The 19,011-nt window shown below is 39.6% G+C and overlaps 2 protein-coding genes and 1 non-coding gene across 4 annotated transcripts in view; 1 reads left to right on the top strand and 2 right to left on the bottom strand.

Annotated features, from left to right (window-relative positions):
• Window positions 1-19,011, bottom strand: part of Cog4 (component of oligomeric golgi complex 4) — a 30,549-nt gene that overhangs the window by 10,992 nt on the left and 546 nt on the right. For both annotated transcript variants that reach the window (XM_026399218.2, XM_026399219.2), the window contains exons 2-12: window positions 17,342-17,424; window positions 16,548-16,662; window positions 13,343-13,517; window positions 12,074-12,267; window positions 9,996-10,101; window positions 8,948-9,105; window positions 8,014-8,072; window positions 5,674-5,807; window positions 2,820-2,938; window positions 1,556-1,722; window positions 468-633 (exon numbers count right to left, since the gene is read on the bottom strand). In XM_026399218.2, the coding sequence (XP_026255003.1) occupies window positions 468-633; window positions 1,556-1,722; window positions 2,820-2,938; window positions 5,674-5,807; window positions 8,014-8,072; window positions 8,948-9,105; window positions 9,996-10,101; window positions 12,074-12,267; window positions 13,343-13,517; window positions 16,548-16,662; window positions 17,342-17,424 (1,476 nt within the window). The remainder of the gene's footprint in view (window positions 1-467; window positions 634-1,555; window positions 1,723-2,819; window positions 2,939-5,673; window positions 5,808-8,013; window positions 8,073-8,947; window positions 9,106-9,995; window positions 10,102-12,073; window positions 12,268-13,342; window positions 13,518-16,547; window positions 16,663-17,341; window positions 17,425-19,011) is intronic.
• The window catches only part of Sf3b3 (splicing factor 3b subunit 3), a 64,029-nt gene continuing 46,697 nt past the window's right edge, over window positions 1,680-19,011 (top strand). Inside the window, exons 1-3 of the mRNA XM_026399212.2 lie at window positions 1,680-1,745; window positions 5,195-5,230; window positions 8,039-8,161. The gene's annotated coding sequence lies outside the window, so the exon portion shown is untranslated. The remainder of the gene's footprint in view (window positions 1,746-5,194; window positions 5,231-8,038; window positions 8,162-19,011) is intronic.
• On the bottom strand, window positions 11,775-11,881 carry LOC113190142 (U6 spliceosomal RNA). The gene has a single exon (XR_003301746.1). It is a non-coding gene; the product is annotated as a U6 spliceosomal RNA (small nuclear RNA).

Here is a 19,011-nt window from a genome sequence, read left to right as displayed (position 1 = left end):
GCTAGAAAAGCATTCTTGGTAGGCATTAGCACCTACGCCTTCTGTGAGCCTCTCCTCAGAGAAGCAGTCTGGAGACCTGGCAGAAGCACACCAAGCTGGCTACCCTGTGGGACCACTGAAGAGCCAGGCAGAGGTCTTGGGAATGAGCATTCAGGAGAGTTGAGGAGCTCAGTCTTCCAGGAAAAAGTACATATTTAGGCTGTGGGTGTGGCTCAGTGGTAGGGTGCTTGCCCAGCATGAGTGAGGCCTTGGGTTCAATCTCCAGCATCCCCCACCCCCCAAAAAAGCATATCTTGGGCTCAGGCTGCTCAGAATAGGTCCCTGCATAAGAGCCTCATAGAGACTTTTTTCTGTACAGATACTGAAAGCAAAGTCTTCACCTTGAGACTTTTTATACTATGGCTTAGAGGTCACAGTTTAACCTCTCAAGAAAAACTGACCCAGGTCCCAATCTTTGGGTCACCTACCAGAAAGGACAGCTTGGCCTCATCAGTGCTCTCGATGCCTTTTGTGTCAAATTTGCCCTGTTGGAGGCTGCTGTGCATGATGTTCACGGCACTTGTCACCCCACGCTGGATATCCTGTAAGGTGGTTGCTGGGAAACCCATCCGCAGCTTGTTACACAGAACGTCCCTAGGGGGCAGAATGGCATATGGGGAGTGACAGTGCTCAACCTGGCCTCTAGGACGGTATGATTGAAGTGTCCATAACCCTAACCCAGCAGCACCATTTACTCTTCTGGGGAGATAACTAAATCCTGTAGACCACTATAGGAGACCTTAGGACTCAGGGTATGACAGTAATCAACATTCCCTCAAGCATACAAAAATTTACAGAGGAGATTGAACTTTTTTTTTAATTGATGGGACATCAACTCATTACATAGCAGAGTTGGGGGAAGGGGAAGGAAGGATTCAGTTTCTACACTGTCTATTCTACGATGGTATTGATGATGTCATTTTAGTTGTGCCTTTAGCCAATGTACTTCTTATGAGGCTTTTAGTTATTACTACTGAGCTCTAACAAAGAGGAGGCAGTACAGCTTAGTGAAAGGCAGTACCATGTAGGAGTTGAGAGGAAAGGTTTTGAATCTGTTCTGGACTCTACTACATCACTTATGGGGTGAGTAATCTTTGACAAGGTATAGAATCTCACTAAGCCCCAGTTTCTACATCTACAAGATATAGCTAATAGCTCTTACCTCATAGGGTTGTTACTAGAACTAAAAGAGTAAGGAATTAGCAGTGCCTGGCTCGCAGAAATAGTAACTATGATCATTATTATAACTACTGTTTTCATCTGAATCACCTCTTTTTCTTCCTAGGTTTGAGACCAAAGACCCCTTCATCCCAATGGAGGGAACAGAAATTTGCACTTAAGGTACCTCACTGATGGGTATCTGCTGGGAGCCAAGGATGTTGTGTTAAGGATAGGAGTTTTTATTTTATACAGACCTGAACTAGAATCATAAAGAAAATTAAGAAACAAATGGGCTTGGGAATCAACCACTACTAGGACCTTTGTATCTGAGAAGCAGAAAGGCAGTCAAATGTACCTGAAGTCAGCCTCTAGTTCTGTGGTAGCAAGGTTGATCATGGCACAGAGACAGTCGATGCTGGAGCTGGACAGAGCTCGCCCAATGCACTTCTTAACAATGTAGAAGACGTCATCTACCATGCTGGATGTCAGCTGACCCTTCTCATAGGTGTCAAGAGCCACAGCCTACCCAAAAGACAAAGCACCCAGTGAGTATCCCAGTTCTGCATGTCATGTTCTAGATGGTTCTGGTTATATAGTTCTGGCTTTGCTCCCTTTTCTATATCTTACCCATGTTTTTCACAATATGGCATATTCTTTTTTTTTGGTACTAGGGATTGAACTCAGGGGCCCTTAACCACTGAACCACATCCCCAGCCTTTTTTTTTGTATTTTTGTTTAGAGACAGGTTCTCACTGAGTTGCTTAGGGCCTCAATAAGTTGCTGAGGCTGGCTTTGAACTCAAGATCCTCATCTTAGGCTCCTCCCAAGCCACTGGGATTATAGGCATGTGTCACCACACCCCGTGTAATATGGCATATTCTTCTCACAAGCTTGCCAAAATAGCTAGCTTCTCTATATTGATTACTACATCATGAAATTTTATGTTGATGGCCTTTGTCTTGGAAACATCCATCACCTACAATTTCAGACATAGGAGACCCTACTTCCTCAAGGCTCCTCACCCACATACCTCCAGGAAGGTTGGGAACAAGTAGGCTCCCTGGGGAGCGGAGCTGTTCTTTTGTATTCTTTGGAAAAGAAATCCCAATTTGGTATATGAACAGTTATGACAACAGTTATGGTAAGAGTATCCAAAGGGCTGGGGAGATAGCTCAGTTGGTACAGTGCTTGCCTTGCATGCACCAGGCCCTGGGTTCAAGCCCCAGCACCACAAAACAAAAACAAAAACAAACACAAAAACAAGAGTATCCAAAAATACTTCTTGTCATACAAAGTAGTGATACTCAGTCCACATGTAAAATTATTCTTAAAGCAGGACCAAGCCACTAGATTACGCCTGTAATCTAGTGGCTCAGGAGACTATGGCAGGAAGATTGCAAGTTCAAAGCCAGCCTCAGCAACTCAGCAAGACTCTGTCTCTAAACAAAATACAAAAAAAAAAAAAAGGACTGAGGATGTGGCTTAGTGTTTAAGTGCCCCTGACTTCAATCCCTGGTACCAAAAAAAAAAAAGGACCAAAAAATATGACAGGCCTCAGCTACTTCCTTTAGCTTGGCTTCTTGGGACAAGCAGCCCCATAGATTTGTCCTTTGTCCTACCTTATTGACAGTCTCCCTCATGAAGTACTCCTCCATCGTAATATACAATCCAATTAGCTCCTGCATGGTACAGCTCAGTAGGCAGTTATTGAGGAGTTTGTCCAGGCACTTCTGGTGCTCTAGGGGATAGCAAAGATAGGAATATTCATTTTTTTTTTCCCCAAGGGTATGGGAACAACTTTTTTTTTTTTAAAGAATTATTTATTTATTTATTTTAGTTCTCGGCGGACACAACATCTTTGTTGGTATGTGGTGCTGAGGATCGAACCCGGGCGGCACGCATGCCAGGCGAGCGCGCTACCGCTTGAGCCACATCCCCAGCCCATGGGAACAACTTTTTTTCATTTTTTTTAAAGGTTCTTTTTTGTTCCAAATAGGTACCTGGCTTTACATAGCACAAATGCAATTTCTATTTTGCTTTAAAATTATATCACAAATCGTTTCCATGTTTCTATATGTTTATTTATTTATTTTTCCCAGTGTAGTTTACTTTTTTTTTGGTACTGGGGATTGAACCCAGGAGAGCTTTACCACTAAGCTATCTCCCTAACCCTTTTTATTTTGAGATGGGGCCTTGCTAAGTTGCCCAGGTTGGCCTTAAACTTGCCTAGGCTGGCTCAATTTGTGATCTTCTTGCTTCAGCTTCCTGAGTCATTGGACTAGTCAGGAGCATGCCATTGTGCCTGGCTTAGGTTACTTTTTTTGTGTGTGTGTGTGTGTGTGGTATTATGAATTGCACCCAGGGCTTCACATATGCTAGGCAAGTACTCTACCACTGAGACTGTATCCCCAGCTCTTAGCTTACTTATTTATTTTTTTGTATCAGGGCTTGAACTCAGGGGCACTCAACCACTGAGCCACATCCCCAGCCCTTTGAAGTCTTTATTTTGGGACAGGGTCTTACTAAATTGCTGAAGCCGGCTTTGAACTTGTGATCCTCCTACTTCAGCCTCCTAAGTGACTGGGATTACAGATGTACACCACTGTGCTGGCTATTACTTATTTTTAATGGTTATACAAATAATCCATATTATTTTAGCTAATCTCCTATTTTTAGACATCTGGGTTATTTCCAAGTGTTTTGCCACTATTGGAGATAAGAAGATAGCCTCATAATTGGAGGTAACAGTGTAGACTTTGGTACAAACAACTTTTTACTCTATTTTTATTATTTTCTTAGGATTAATATTAAGAGTCAAAAGATATAGCTTTCCAGGGCAAAGACTGAAATATAGTGGATACAGAACATTTCATTTTCTAAACTAGCAGTATTCAATAGGAGTTTCTGTGATGATAGAAATATAGAATATTTCCACTATCCTAGCCAACAGCCATGGCAGCTACTAAACACTTCAAATATAGCTAGTGGGATTCAGGACCTAAAGTTTAAAATATAATTTTAATGAAATCTGAATTTCAATGGTTACATGTGGCTGCTGGCTACTATATTGACAACATAGCTTTAAACCGTATGTACACTGATGAGCACCAAACTCCTAATCAGAATACATTTTTCTTTAAATGTCAAATCAGTAAATCCCTTGCTGTGTCTCATTGGTACAATCCAAGTAGCATGCTACAGACACTGGATGGGTCTCAAATCCCCCAGTTCAGAACTCTGCAGGTACTTGTCCAGCAGGAATTTGAGAGTTTTTTTTTTTTTTTTTTTAAAGACAATGTTTCAAAGGAGGCCCAGGCTGGCTTGAATACCCAGGCTCAAGCCTCAATGTCCTGTATATCTGGGACTATAGGCATGCACCACTGCACTGGGAAAATGGTCATCTTAAAAACCTGGAAAGTCAGGTGGGCACACTGGTGTGTGCCTCTAGTCCCAGCTATTCAGGAGGCTAAGGAGGGAAGATCCCTTGAGCCTAGAAGTTGGAGACCAGCCTTGGCAACATAGTGAGACACCATCTCATGACAAATACTGGAGAGTCAATATGTAATTGAAGTTAGACTGTGCCCCCACTTCCTTCAATTGTCATTATCCCTTCAAATAAATGTGAGTGGTGGAGCTGGGCATGGTGGAACACTCAGGAGGTTAAGGCCCTTAGCAACATAGGAGGAACCTGTCTCAAAAAATAAAAAAGGGCAGGGGATTTAGCTCAGTGGCAAAGTGCCACTGGGTTCAATCCCTGATACCCTCCCTGCAAAAAAAAAAAAAAAAAAAAAAAAAGTGAGTAGTGGAACTGGAAGGCTGGGAAGGGGATAAAAACTTCCTCTGCATCATATATTTAAAAATTTTTTTTATTGAGGTATATTTCACAAATTTATCCACTGCATGTGTATAATTCAATAATTTTTAGTAACTTTATAGATTTGTGCAACAATTTCCATAATCAGTTTTGTAATATTTCTTGTTCTTTTCTTTTTAGTGTTGGGGATCAAACCTAAGACCTCACACATGACATGTAAGTGCCCTCTCACTAAGCCACATCTCTGGCCATAGTTTTATAACATTTCTATCATTCCCCAAAGTACCCTAGTGCAGTTACATAAGTTTTTGTGTTATATTTAAACTATCTATCATGTACACATCTCCAAAAATCTGACAACAAAACTAAACCAGAGCTGGCATAAAGCAGCGTGTAGTGAAAAGAACAGGGGCAAATCATTTAAAACTGAGTATAAGTTTTCCTTGACTATAAAATATTTAAATGGCCCTCAGAGGTCCAGTCCATTTCTAAGCCATGGTGCACAGAAATTTCTTCTTGAGAGTCAATTTGGCCCGAGACCCCTAGAAACTAAAAAGTTCCAGTTATTTCCTTAATAGGAGATCTGTGGCTTAACTATGAGAAGACAGTGTCAACTATTTAAGCCAGCCTGCTCAAAGATTATGGGAAACATATTTTACCTTGCTTTACTTCTTCTGAGGCCATGGAGTCCCCCACCTCAAAATCCGAGCTGATCCTCTTCCTGAGGAAGCGTAAGTACAGCTCACTACGGGCATTCATTAAAGTGACTTCAGTCAGGATGGGGTCCAGTTCTCTGAGACACACAAGGCAGAAAGAATAAAGAGGATATTGGATTCCCTCAAATAGAACAGCTACAGAGCCAACATGGTCCTCAGATCCCCCTCTCCACTGGGACCACAAGGATCAGCCCTGCCAGATGGTCATCCTGGCTCTGCTGCCTGTCTATAAAAGACAGCTGTCAACCACATTTTCCCCTTATATGTTTCACCTGAATCATTTATGCTTAAGAATTTACCCTGGATAAATATGAGGCTAGGAAGGTGGGTTTTCTTTTGTGGTTTGAAAAAAATTATCCCTTATGTGAAAGAAAATATACTTCTCCAACCTCTAATTCAGCCATGGTAGGATTTTAGAATACACTATTAAAATGTGTCCCACGCCCATGCATTTAGCCCAGTGAATAGCCAAAACAATCCTGAAAAAACAAAATTAGAGGACTCACTTCTCAATTTCAAAACTTTTTACAAAGCTACAGCAATCAAGACTGTGTGGTACTGGCATAATGATAGACATGTAAATGTAAGGTAATTGAGAGTCCAGATGGTCAATTGATTTTGAATGAGACTGCTAAGACAATTCAATAGGGAAAGAATGGTCTTTTCCACAAATTGTGTGTGGGGACAACTGATATTACAGGAATCAGAATGAAGTTGAGTCTCTACCTCATGTTACAGGCAAAAGCCAACTCCCTTTGCACACTGAAGAGAACTTTCCAAAGCAAAAATCTGGTCATAGCATATGGTGTCCATAGCTCAAAGGATATAAGACACTGAATAGCCTGACTCTTAAGGACTTCTTCATATCAGGTGTTCCCCCACACTTTGCAGTTCAGCTATACTGGTTTTCTTAAGTTCATAGGTCTTTTACACGTTTTTCTTACTCTATCTGGGACACTCTCACTTTATATTCCTATTCACTCTCCAGATCTCAGATCTAAGGCCATTTCCTCAGGAATTCTTCCTGAAACTTCCTCAGATTAGGTTGCATCCTTTTATTACACGCTCTCCTATAACCTGTATTCATTATATAATATTGGTTAACAGCATGAACTCTGTAGGCAAATTGCTTGGATTCTATTTCTGGTCCTGCCACTGTATGACCCTGGGCATGACAATTACCCTCTCCATGTTATAGCTTCCTCATTTGTAAACATTTAAAGATTAAATCAGTGATTTACAACTGAGGGCAATTTTGCTCCCCCACCCCACCCCAGGATACTTGTAGCATCTAGTGGGTGGAATCCAAAGATGCTGCTAATCATCCTACAATGCTCTGGACAATTCCTCTCAATAAAGAATTATCCAGCCAAAATGCCAGTAATGCAGAGGCTAAGAAACCTAGTGGAGTTGGGGGTATAGGTCAGTGGTAATGTGTGCCTAGCATGCCAGGTTTGATCCCCAGTGCTGAAAGAAAAAAACTAGAAAACAAAATACGCCCCCCTCCCGCCTGTCAGACTAAATGGCTTAGTATTTGTTAAGTCCTTAGAACAGCGTCTGGCATATAGTAAGCATCATATATGTGTTAGCTATTATTATTGTTCACTTGTTAGACTGTAGGTGCCACAAAGAAAAGAATTTTATCTGTTTTGTTCACTTTGCTTTCTGCCATACAAGGACCAGTATTTGGCATATTATATGTAATCAGTAAAAATTTGATTGAATGAACACATTTTATAATGTAGCTTACTTTCTTTTCTTTTTTGTGTGTGCATGAGGCAGTACTGGGGATTAAACCTAGGGCTTTGTATATGCTAAGGACACATTCTACCACTGAACCACACCCCCCCAGCCTGGATTGTCTTAAAAAAAAAATACATACATATATATATATATATATATATATATATATATATATATATATATATTTAGTTGTAGGTAGACACAACACCTTTATCTTATTTTTACAGTGCTGAGGATCAAACCCAGTGCCTCACACGTGCTAGGTGAGCAACTCTACTATATAAAAGTTAAAAATTTTAGGGTAATAGTTACCTTTGGGAGAAAGGATGAAGAGAATCATTTTCGAGGCTTCAAAAGTACTGCAATGATCTGTTATTCTTTATGATCCACATATATATTATACAGACATTTGTTTTTATGCTAGCTTCCATTATAAAACAATATTTTAAAATCACAGACCACATTATAGCAGCATAATCTCTGAATTAGATATGACTATCAATTCAAATTCCTTTGGGCTGAAGAAAACAGGATGATTACCTTGGCTCAATTTTTTCTGTTGCAGAATTTCTCATCAAGTTGCTCTGGACAAGCCGGAACTGTAATACACCACAAAAATGAGGACACTCTTCCCACCCACCAACTATCTGCCTCTGTTATTCCAAACTTCTAGCATGTAAGCATAAAGGTAAGCTAGCTAGGAGTTCAAAGCCAGCCTCAGCAATGGCAAGGTTCTAAGCAACTCAGTGAGACCCTTGTCTCTACATAAAATACAAAATAGGGCTGGGGATGTGGCTCAGTGGTCAAGTGCCCCTGAGTCAGTTTCCAGCATCCCTTCCCCGACAAAAAGGTAAGCTTGTCAGGTATACCTTTCCTTCAAGCCAGAGGTAAGCTTCCAACATAATGGGTCAAAGAGTAACTTTTGGCTTAGATGCTAACACTTGCCTCTGTTATTTTACTTACAAGTAATACTAGTGGTGTTCCAATGCATTACTGTCTAGAGTCTCCTAGTCTGGAGTTCTGGAAACACAATTGTATGAGGCTACTCCTATTTCTATATATTACTTTTCCATTCTCTGATCAAAGGAATGTAAAAAATAAAATTCTGAATAAGCAAAGTTATGTTTGCAATGAAAGAACTAAGGGGAAATTCAAGACTAATTACACATCACTCAATAGGACCTTAGGAAAGAAAATCCTCATAATGACACCAGAGGGCACTGTTGTACATTCTGTACTGAAGAAATGGTCTAACATATATGTTGTGTTCTTTAGGAAGTTCTATTTCCTATCCATCACCATCTTGACAATATCTCAAGTTGAAAATAAGGTGGTAATGGGAAAATGCATGCCAGTCTGAATTTAAAATTTGTTTATTCTATGCATCATTTTAATTTTTTTTCCCTCTAGTGTACTCTACTCCATATTCCTGACTAAAAATGCTTCTAAACTGTTCATAGCTTCCCCAGCTCACCTGCTGGTGGTAGTCCCTCTGTTTGATGAACTTGTCTACCACCTTCTCTACCTGTCTGTCACATTCCACCTGAAGATATTTGATCAAGGTATAAAGTCTCCCTGGTCCATAATATGTCTCCACTATGGGCTGGTGGGTCTCCACAATGCGGGCAATCCCTAGAAGGAAGTGAAAAGGTTGAACTGCAAATAGTTGTCTCATAAAATAAACTCCTTTCTCCCATCCTGGACTAATCCAGGTCTAATTCAATCCTTTTGGGTTGCTTCACCACACAAAATGAATACATACAGTTGTAGCTGGTACGAGAATTGTTAAGCAAATTTGTTAAATATGCACAGTGACTGATATACTAACAAGCATTTGAGAATTTATATTGATAAGTTAAATTAAAAATACTTTTTTTTTTCCTAGTTGTATCTCTAGAAATCAGGATCACTCTCTTTCCAGTAATTTATCCTAGGGTTAAATTTACTCAGAGCTGGGTGCAGTGGTCCATGCCTCTGATGCTGGCACCTAGGGAGGCTGAGGCAAAAGGATTGCAAGTTTGAGTCTAGCTTCAGCAACTAAGCAAGGCCTTAAACAACTTAGTGAGACTCTATTTAAAAATAAAACATTCAAAAGGCCAGGAATGTAGCTCAGTGGTAAAGTGCCCCTGGGTTTAATCAGTACCAACCAACCAAAAAATAAAGAAAAGGGAGGCTGGGCTCAGTGGTAGTGCACTTGCCTGGCATGTGTGAGGCACTGGGTTTAATTCTCAGCACCACATATAAATAAATAAAAAATTTAAAAAAAGAAAAAAAAAAAGAAAAGAAATTTACTCATAGAATGTGGGTCTTGGGGACTAGGGAGGATCAAAATACTGTAGTGGCTCTTAACTAGTCTTGCTAATCAGATATTAAATCTGGAAGTAAATTCTCCAATAAGTCAACACACAGTAAACTGTAGGATTAGATTAAAGCATCGAGTTAGAGGGGACAAAAGAAAGGCTAGCATGCAGGTGTCAGAGAGAAATCTCTCTGGCCTCGATAGGGTGGAGAAAGAGGCTTGCCTTCAAATAGTAGAGTAAGGGTGTCGGCAAAGATGACTGCAGCTCTTCGATCACTCATATCTGACCCTAGAACCAAGAGTAGGTTCTCCTCAGCTTTACTGGCCACCTGAAAAAAAAAAAAGACCCAGAAAATCCACATATATTTCTGAACAAAGACCAGTCTCAACTAGGTTTGTCTCAGTTTTCCAAAAAAGGCCTCCCATTGACTTATTTATTCCCATGTTTCCCTTAATGCTTGGAGGCTCAGGTAGCACAGAGGAACCTCCTTTGGAGGGTTCTTGGCTTTCTGAGCTCAGGCAGGACATTCTTGTCTTGTCTTTGAAAATATGGACTGCCAATGGGCAACAAACAGAGCCCTCAGTTTCAGTTTCTTCTCTATGTGTAGTTTATTATTATTAACAGTACTTTGTGGGGGCCGGGGCTGTGGCTCAGCAGTAAAGCACTTGCCTAGCACGTGAGAGGTCCTGGGATTGATCCTGAGCACCACATAAAAATAAACAAATAAAAGCATTGTGTCCAACTACAAACAAAAAATAAACAGAACTTTGTTGAGCCAGGACAAGAAATTTGGCTATTTGTGTACTGTGTAAAGGGTCTCTCTCTTTTTTTTTTTTTAAAGAGAGAGAAAGAGAGAGAGAATTTTTTAATATTTATTTATTTATTTATTTTTTAGTTTTCGGCGGACACAACATCTTTATTTGTATGTGGTGCTGAGGATCGAACCCAGGCCGCACGCATTCCAGGCGAGTGCGCTACCACTTGAGCCACATCCCCAGCCCGAAAAGGGTCTTTTTTTTTTTTTTTTTTTTAACATTTTTACCTTAGTTCTCGGCAGACACATCTTTATTGGTATATGGTGCTGAGGATCGAACCCGGGCCGCACGCATGCCAGGCGAGCGCGCTACCGCTGAGCCACATCCCCAGCGCCCCCGAAAAGGGTCTTTTAAAGGATTAAAATTAGAAGCCATTTCTAGGGCCTTGGTGGCAAAGTACTGATTTTAAAAAGTACCATAGAGTTGGGGATGTAGCTCAGTGGTTGAGCACTTGCCTAGTACATGAAAGGCCCCAGGCTGATTCCTTAGCAACCAATCCAAAAACAAATAAGCACCAAAAATAAAAAACAACAAAAATTCCATAGAACAGGGGACCCTCCCTTGGCTAGTGACAGTTCCTATTTTCAAAGAGAAGAAAAGCACTAAAGCCCTGAGATTTGAACTGAACCCTGTTTCCTTCTCAGGATTTAACTTTAAGTGACCTATCCTCTTTCATGTCAATATGGCTTATTTTGAGACCCAAGCCTGGTTATGAAGTCTTGAGACTTCATTACCTAAGATCCAACAGCTTTTAATAGAAGCCAGTTTTTTTAAAAAAAATAACTTTATTTTATTTGTTTATTCTTCTCTTTTATGTGGTGCTGAGGATTGAACCCAGGACCTCACATGTGCTAGGCAAGCACTTTGCCACTGAGCCACAATCCTAGCCACCTAGGAGCCTTTTTAAAAAAAATTTATATATGACAGCGGAATGCATTACAATTCTAATTACATATAGAATACAATTTTTCTCTGGTTGTATACAAAGTATATTCACACCAATTCGTGTTTTAATACCTGAATTTGGGTTAATAATGATCCTCACATTCCACCATCAATAACCCATGCATCCTCTCCCTTCCCCTCCAGCCCCTATGCCCTATCTAGAGTTCATCTATTCCTCCCCTGCTTCCTCTCCCTATCCCACTATGAATTGGCCTACTTATATCAAAGAAAACATTCAGCAAAAAATATGGAATGCTTCACAAATTTGCATGTCATCCTTGCACCAGGGCCATGCTAATCTTCTCTGTATCATTCCAATTTTAGTATGTGTGCTGCCAAAGTGAGCACTAGAAGCCAGTTTTTGACTGATAGCTTAAAAGGGGTGATTCAACTTGTCAGAGAATTTCCATTTTAATTTACCTATATTTTCACTTGGTCTGTTGGAAAAAAATGTGCATCAGTAGTTGTCTAGACCATGCCTGGTACACAGTAATAGCCAAGAACCAAACCATTATCCTACCAAGCCATCAGGGTCCATACCTGCTTACAAAGGTATTCTGAAAACTTGCTTAATCCCTCCTCATGCAAACCCAGCAGTGGGAAAATCTTGAAGAAGCGCTCTACTTGGGGTAAATCCCCTTCTTTGGTGGCCATGGCAAACTTCTCTGCTACAATGGCTTTGAGACGCTGTTCAGCTTCCTGCAGTAATTTCAGGTTGGCATCAATCATACTTCCTGCTCATGGGGAGAAAATGAGAATTAGTTTTAAAAAATTTTGTTGGGTCCATGCCACTCTGTGCACCACTATCCATTTGACAAGTATGTACAAAAGACTGTGTGCAAGATATTATACTAAGCACACACCTGTAATCCCAGCAACTGAGGCTGACAGGAGGATCACAAGTTTGAGACCAGACTTAATAACTCAGTGTGGCCTTATCTTTAAAAAAAAAAAAAAAAAAAAAAAAGGTGGGATTGGGGATGTGGTTCAATAGTTAAATGCCCCTGGATTAAATCCCTGGTACCAAAAAAAAAAAACCAAACCAAAACAAAACAAAAAAAAAAAAAAACAAAAACAAACAAACAAACAAAACCCAGAAACAAAACAAAAAAACAAAACAAGACACTATACTAGTAATACTGATGATTAAAAGATGAATTTGCCATGATTCTACTGTCACAGGAGTTACAATTAAGTAAAAGAGAATGTGCCCAAATAACTATATAAAATTCAGTTATTCTAAGTGTCCTAAGAAAGGCGCCCCCAAATCACATTTCTGGTTGAAGTAATGAAAAAGGCTTCTTAGAGAATGTGACATCCAATCTTTCAAAGATAGGCAGGATTTTGATGCCTGAATAAGAAAGACATAAATTCCAGGAGAAGGGAATGAAATAAGCAAAGGAATAGGAGTGGAAAGATGAAAAGTATTTTTGCATATTATAAATAGTACATGTCCTGACATAAAGAGGAACTCAACAAATATTTGCACAATAAATGGATGCACAAGTGAACACTCCTAGAGAGACAGGAAAGTGTAGAATAGAAAGATACTAATTTCATTTTGTAAGTAGGCAATAAGGTCAAGTGAAAAGAATACACCAGCCAGAGAATCAGAAGATTTGGATTCAGTTTCCTTTTCCATAAACTTGAGAATAGCAACATCTGCCCTGGGATGGTACAGGACATAAATAGGGCTTACAACAAGATAAGGGAACTTCCTAACAACACATGACTTTTTCCTGGTTGAGTGTACCTAGTTCAGATTACAGTGCTTGTAACCAAACTAGAAATCAAGTCTGGGATGCTGACCTTCTTTGCCCTGTCGGCTGAGTTCAATGACTGATTTGTCCAAGCACAAGTAACGATGAATGTGGGCTGCAGCCTGCTCATAATCTTCATTCCTCAAAGCAGTCTGAACTCCATCCATACAGAATTTCAGGTCCAAGATGTCATCAGCTCTCTGAATGGCCTGATAGAGGCGATTCTGAAAAAAAGACTTTGCGCTTAGAAATAAAAAGTCCTATTTCTTTTTCTTTTCTCCCCCCCATTTCTTTTGTAGTTCAGGGGATTGAATGTAGGGTATCACATGTTAGGCAAGCACTTCACCACTGAGCTATCTCCCAGCTCTTTTTATTTTGACAGGGTCTCACTAGGTTTCTCAGGCTGGCCTTGAACCTATGATCTTTCTGCCTCAGCCTCTTCAATACCTAGGATTATAGGTGTGTGCTAGTAATTCTTGGCTAGAAGTAATGTATTTTTTTTCAAAAACACCCATCCAAAAGATAGGGTGATTCAGGGTCTGAATCTGGTTAACCTTTTTGCCTTTAACTGGCAAACTTACAAACTCTTCCACCACCACTCACAAAACTGTTATTTTTTAAAAAAAATTTGTTAGTTATAGATGGACACAATATCTTTGTTTGTTTATTTTTTATGTGGTGCTGAGGATCGAACACAGTGCCTTACATGTTGGAGGCAAGCACTCTGTTACTTAGCCACAACCCCAGCCCCACAAAACTGTTATTGATGATCAAGGCCAGCTGACAGGTCTCACAAAATCTTATTAATGTGGTCAAATAATTCATTTCAATGGAAGAAAGGGATAATCAATATTTATAATTTGGCTTGTTTTCTTAACTTTATTTATAGTTGAATCAAAACTTATGTGATATTTTGGGAACATTGTAAAGTAAGTAAAAAAATTAGTGAAATATGCAGAAGGCATATTTCTTTTAGAATAAGCAAGAATTAAAAACCAAAACTTTCATACATGAGTCAGTGGCTGTGTGGCTATAATGTTTTGTGAAGATATTGCCTCTCTGGGCTGGGAATGTCGCTCAAGTGGTAACGCATTCGCCTGGCATGCGTGGGGTGCTGGGTTCGATCCTCAGCACTACCTAAAAATAAAATAAAGATGTTGTGTCCGCCGAAAACTGAAAAATAAATATTAAAAAAAAAGATATTGCCTCAGAATCTGAACAAAAACATCAGGAAGAATTATGCTATTTCATGGCCATTAACCATAATGACACTTGAAATGTGGCTGGCCCCAGTTAATATATGTATATGTAAAATACACACCAAATTTTAAATACCGAGTACAAAAATAAAGAAGGTAAAAAAATCCCATTAATATCATCACATAGTTGGTGTGGTAATGATTGCCTATAATCCCAGTTACTGGGAAGGCTGAGGGAGCAAGATTGTAAATTTGAGGTCAACCTTGGCAACTTAGGGAGACTCTGTCTTAAAATAAAAATGTGTTTGGAATGTAGCTCAATGGTAGAGTATCCCTGGGTTCAGTCCCTAGTATACCCCACCCTCTACCACACACATGATGGTAATTACATGATAAATGTATTTTAGATACAGTGGGTTAAATAAATTATGTTATTGAAATTATTTTCACTAATTCTGTTTACTTTTTATAAATGGCTACTAGAAAATGTAAAACTATATAGGTGGTTCATGTTAAATTCCTTCTTTCTCAGCTTTGGTGATTCTTATTTAATTCCTTGTCTAACTGCCCTGGTTAGAATACATTAGTAAGAGCAGACATCTTAGGCTGGGCTGAGGAGCATCACAAGTTTAAATCCAGCCTCAGCAATTTAGTGAGGCCCTAAGCAACTTAGTGAGATCCTGTCTCAAAAAAAGTGTGTGTGTGTGGATTCTGGGGATGTAGCTCAGTGGTAAAATGCCCTTGGGTTAAATCCACAATACCAGGCAGTGGGCATGGTGATAGAATAGACATCCTTGTTTTGCTCTTTATTTTGCCTTTGTTTCACCAGTGAGAAATGATGTTAGTGTTAGTGGTGGATTTTTCCTTTTTTTTGGTACTGGGGATTGAACTCAGGGGCCCTTGACCCCTGAACCACATCCTCAGACCTTTCATGCATTTTATTGAGATACAGGGTTTCACTGAGTAGCTTAGCACCTCACTTTTTTGCTGAGGCTGGCCTGAACTCGAAATCCTCCTGTCTAGCTTCTGGAGCTGCTGGGATTACAGTTATGCGCCACCATGCCTGGCTTAGAGGTGGATTTTTCACAGTTGCCTTTTATCAGGCTAAGGATATTCCCTTCTGACCCAAATTGGTTAAATGTTTTTATGTTAAAGGGACAATGAATTTTTCAAATGCTTTATCTGAGTCTGAGGGGATCATGTGTTTGTTTTTCTGTCTTGGGGACTGAACCCAGGGACACTTAACCCCTGAACCACATCTCCAGCACCCCTCCCCACCCCTTTCTTTGTTTTGCTAAGTTGCTGAGGCTGGCTTTGAACCTGTAATCCTTTTGCCTCAGCCTCTGGCATGTTAAACCAATCTAGTATTCCTAGGATAAATTCCATTTGGTCTTGGTACATAATCCTTTTTTCCTGGCAGTACTGGGGATTGGACCTAGGGCCTCCTCACCTAAGCTTGGAAAGTACTCTACCACCATGCTATATTCCCAGCTCTGTTTATTTTTTATATTGGAGAGACAGTCTTGAGAAATTGTCCATGATGGCCTTGAACTTGTGATCCTCTTGCCTCAGCCTCCCAAATAGGGGTGGGATTATAGACATGCACCATTACATCCAGTATAAATCCTTTTTATTTTATTATTTATTTTTTTGTATCAGGAATTGAATCCAGGTGCACTTAATCACTGAGCCACATCCTCAGCCCTTTTTACTTTGAGATAGGGTCTTGAAGTTGCTTAGAGCCTTGCTAAATTGCTGAGGATTGCTTTGAACTTGAGATCCTCCTGCCTTAGTCTCCGAGGTTGCTGGGATTACAGGCGTGTACCACCATGCCCAGCATAAAATCATTTTTATATATTGCATGATTTTTTTTCTGTTAGTGTCTTGTTGAGCATTTTTATATATACACTCAAGTAGTAGTTTATAGTTTTCATGTTGTTTCTTTGGTTCTGGTATTTCATATTAGATTTCTACTGGATGGTGTTGCTCTAATCTGTAATGTAGCTTCTTTCCTGCCCCCAATTAACTGAAACATCCAAAACTCAAAGGGATTACCTTGGCTAGGTCAAGCTGACGAACTTTGCTGGACACATTCTCAGCGAGGTTGCAGGTAAAAGTGATCATTCCAGCCAACTGCTTTGCATCTCCCTCAATCAACTGCAGGTTGGGACTAGAAACACACGTTGTTAGCACACATATTCAAAGGGCAGAAAGTAGGAGTAAGAGATGGAACATTTTTTTGCAAATGGAGACTGTCTTCTTTTTTTTTTTAACCTCCCCATAACTTTTACCTGAGTTTACACACAGCTTTTTCTCAAGAGTATTTACTGTTCTATACTTAATACAAAATTAGTTTTAAAAACTACTAGATTTGCCCCTAAATAGGTTAACATCCAACTAAAGAACAGATTCTGCCAATTGCTAAGTAGCCTAAAATGTACTAACCAATAATCTGAGAAAATGCTGAGATCAATGAAAAAAATCCTTTTGACCAGCAAACACACAATCCCTATAAAGCAGTGGTTCTCAAATGTGAGCTACACATCAGAATCACTGGAAGGCTTGTTAAAATACATATTCCTGGACCATGCTCTCGGAGTTTCAGATTCAGTAAGTTTGGGCTAGGGTCCTAGAATCTGTATCTCTAACAAGTTTTCACCTGTTCCAAGGACTCTCTGATAACCAATAAACTATGTATATACCCTTTGGTAGTTCACTCTATCTTGAGTTAATTCTCTCCACTTCAAACTCAACTGGCAGTTTATAACAGAAAGTTAAGAAAACTGGTAACTTATGCAGTGGACCCTTTTGGAATTCATAATAGCTCTTGCCATGATGCACAGACTCACCCCATTCGGTGGAGAGTGACCATCTTACTTTCAATGGTATTTTGCTGTTCCAAAAGAGCATCTAGCTCTCTCTCCACCACTTTCTGAAACAAAGAGAAACACTGTGTTATCAGGATGGTCAGAAAGAACCTTAAGAGTTACTTAACCCAATTATTTAACTGACAAGTAAATGCCATTTCAAATTTCTTCTTTTTTTCCACTATGCTCTCCTTGGACTTAAACAACTCTGTTTTTGCAGTTACCACACTGCATAACGACTGTTACCTTATGTATATCTTATTCCATCTAGCAAATGAGCACTGCAATGGAAGGAAATTAACTTTTATTCAATATTATTAGAACAGTGCCTCACATGGTTAAACAAGATTTCCAAAATCTTACACACAAAAATCTTTTCTTGGCACATAGTTAAATAGCCAGAAAAGATAAATACAAGTTTATCTCAGTCAAGCCATTTACTGTTCTACCTCAATTTATATAAACTTATATATCAGTTTTTTCACCTATAAAATAGGACTATCAATACATTCTCCGTCAAACTGTTGGGCAAATCAGACAGGATAACACACAAAGTGCTTAACCTGGTGAGTAGTATACAGTTTAACAACAGCCTTTAATATTAGCTCTACATTTTAACAACCCAGTAGAATTCAGAGGGACACTTCTCCCCAACAATCAACAAATACAGAACTAATATTGTTATGTCTGTAAGATCTCCTTAATTTTTTTCCCCAAAGTATTGGTTAACTCAATGAATGCAAGCTTTGGAATGTTAAGAGCACTTAACTTTAAAATATATCTTGTTGAAAAAAGCATTAGAAATTGCTAGAGTTGGTACAAGTTAATATTTGAAGATATCCAGGACTTCCCTTTCCCAGGCTGAAACTGACTTTTTTTTTAGTTGTTAAACCTTTATTTTATTTGTTTATCCATAGTGCTGAACCCAGTGCCTCACACATGCCAGGCAAGTGCGCAACCGCTGAGCCACAACCCCAGCCCCTGAAACTGACTTTTGTGCTCAACCTTACTTACAAGTTTGGTTTAAGAAAAACACCTGCTAGAATTTTAGATCAGAGATTAGATTTCTTTTTTTTCTGTCAAGAAACCAAATGATATTGGGAAGTGAGCTGGCAGCATTAAGTTGTCACAGAAAAGTGAAGGAGAATGGCAGGAGACAGAACATTATCAACTAAAAAGAACCTTAGTCCACACCCTTATTTGCTAGAGCATCAGAGGTGTAAGAGATGAAACGACTTGTCCAAGTCTAGACAGTTGTGACTGAGCCTCAAAAGTTTACAGGTGTGTGCTCACTAGTCTGAGACGGTGACACATGGCTATAGTCCCAGCTATTTTGGAGGCTGAGGCATGTGATATTATTATTTTGCTGTGCTGAGCTCTTGAACCCAGGGCCTGGACATACTATATTATATAAGCACTCTGAGCTACAGCCCCGACCCAGGAGCATGTGAATTTGAAGTCTTCCTGGGGTAACTGTAAGACCTAATCTAAAGTAAAAAAAAGAAAGAAAAAAAATCCAAACTCTTACTGAGCTGTGCATTTAACTGAAATGCTAAAATTACACTTCTAAATCATTCGGTAGGAGAGGAAGTTTTAAAACTCCACAAGTTAATTTGCAATGACTTCTCACTTAAATGAGATACCAGGTGGTG

The sequence above is a fragment of the Urocitellus parryii genome, chromosome 15, assembly GCF_045843805.1.
Source record: "Urocitellus parryii isolate mUroPar1 chromosome 15, mUroPar1.hap1, whole genome shotgun sequence".
Taxonomy (NCBI): domain Eukaryota; kingdom Metazoa; phylum Chordata; class Mammalia; order Rodentia; family Sciuridae; genus Urocitellus; species Urocitellus parryii.
Note: the sequence above shows the minus strand (reverse complement) of the source record. Positions and strands in the feature narration are given on the sequence as shown.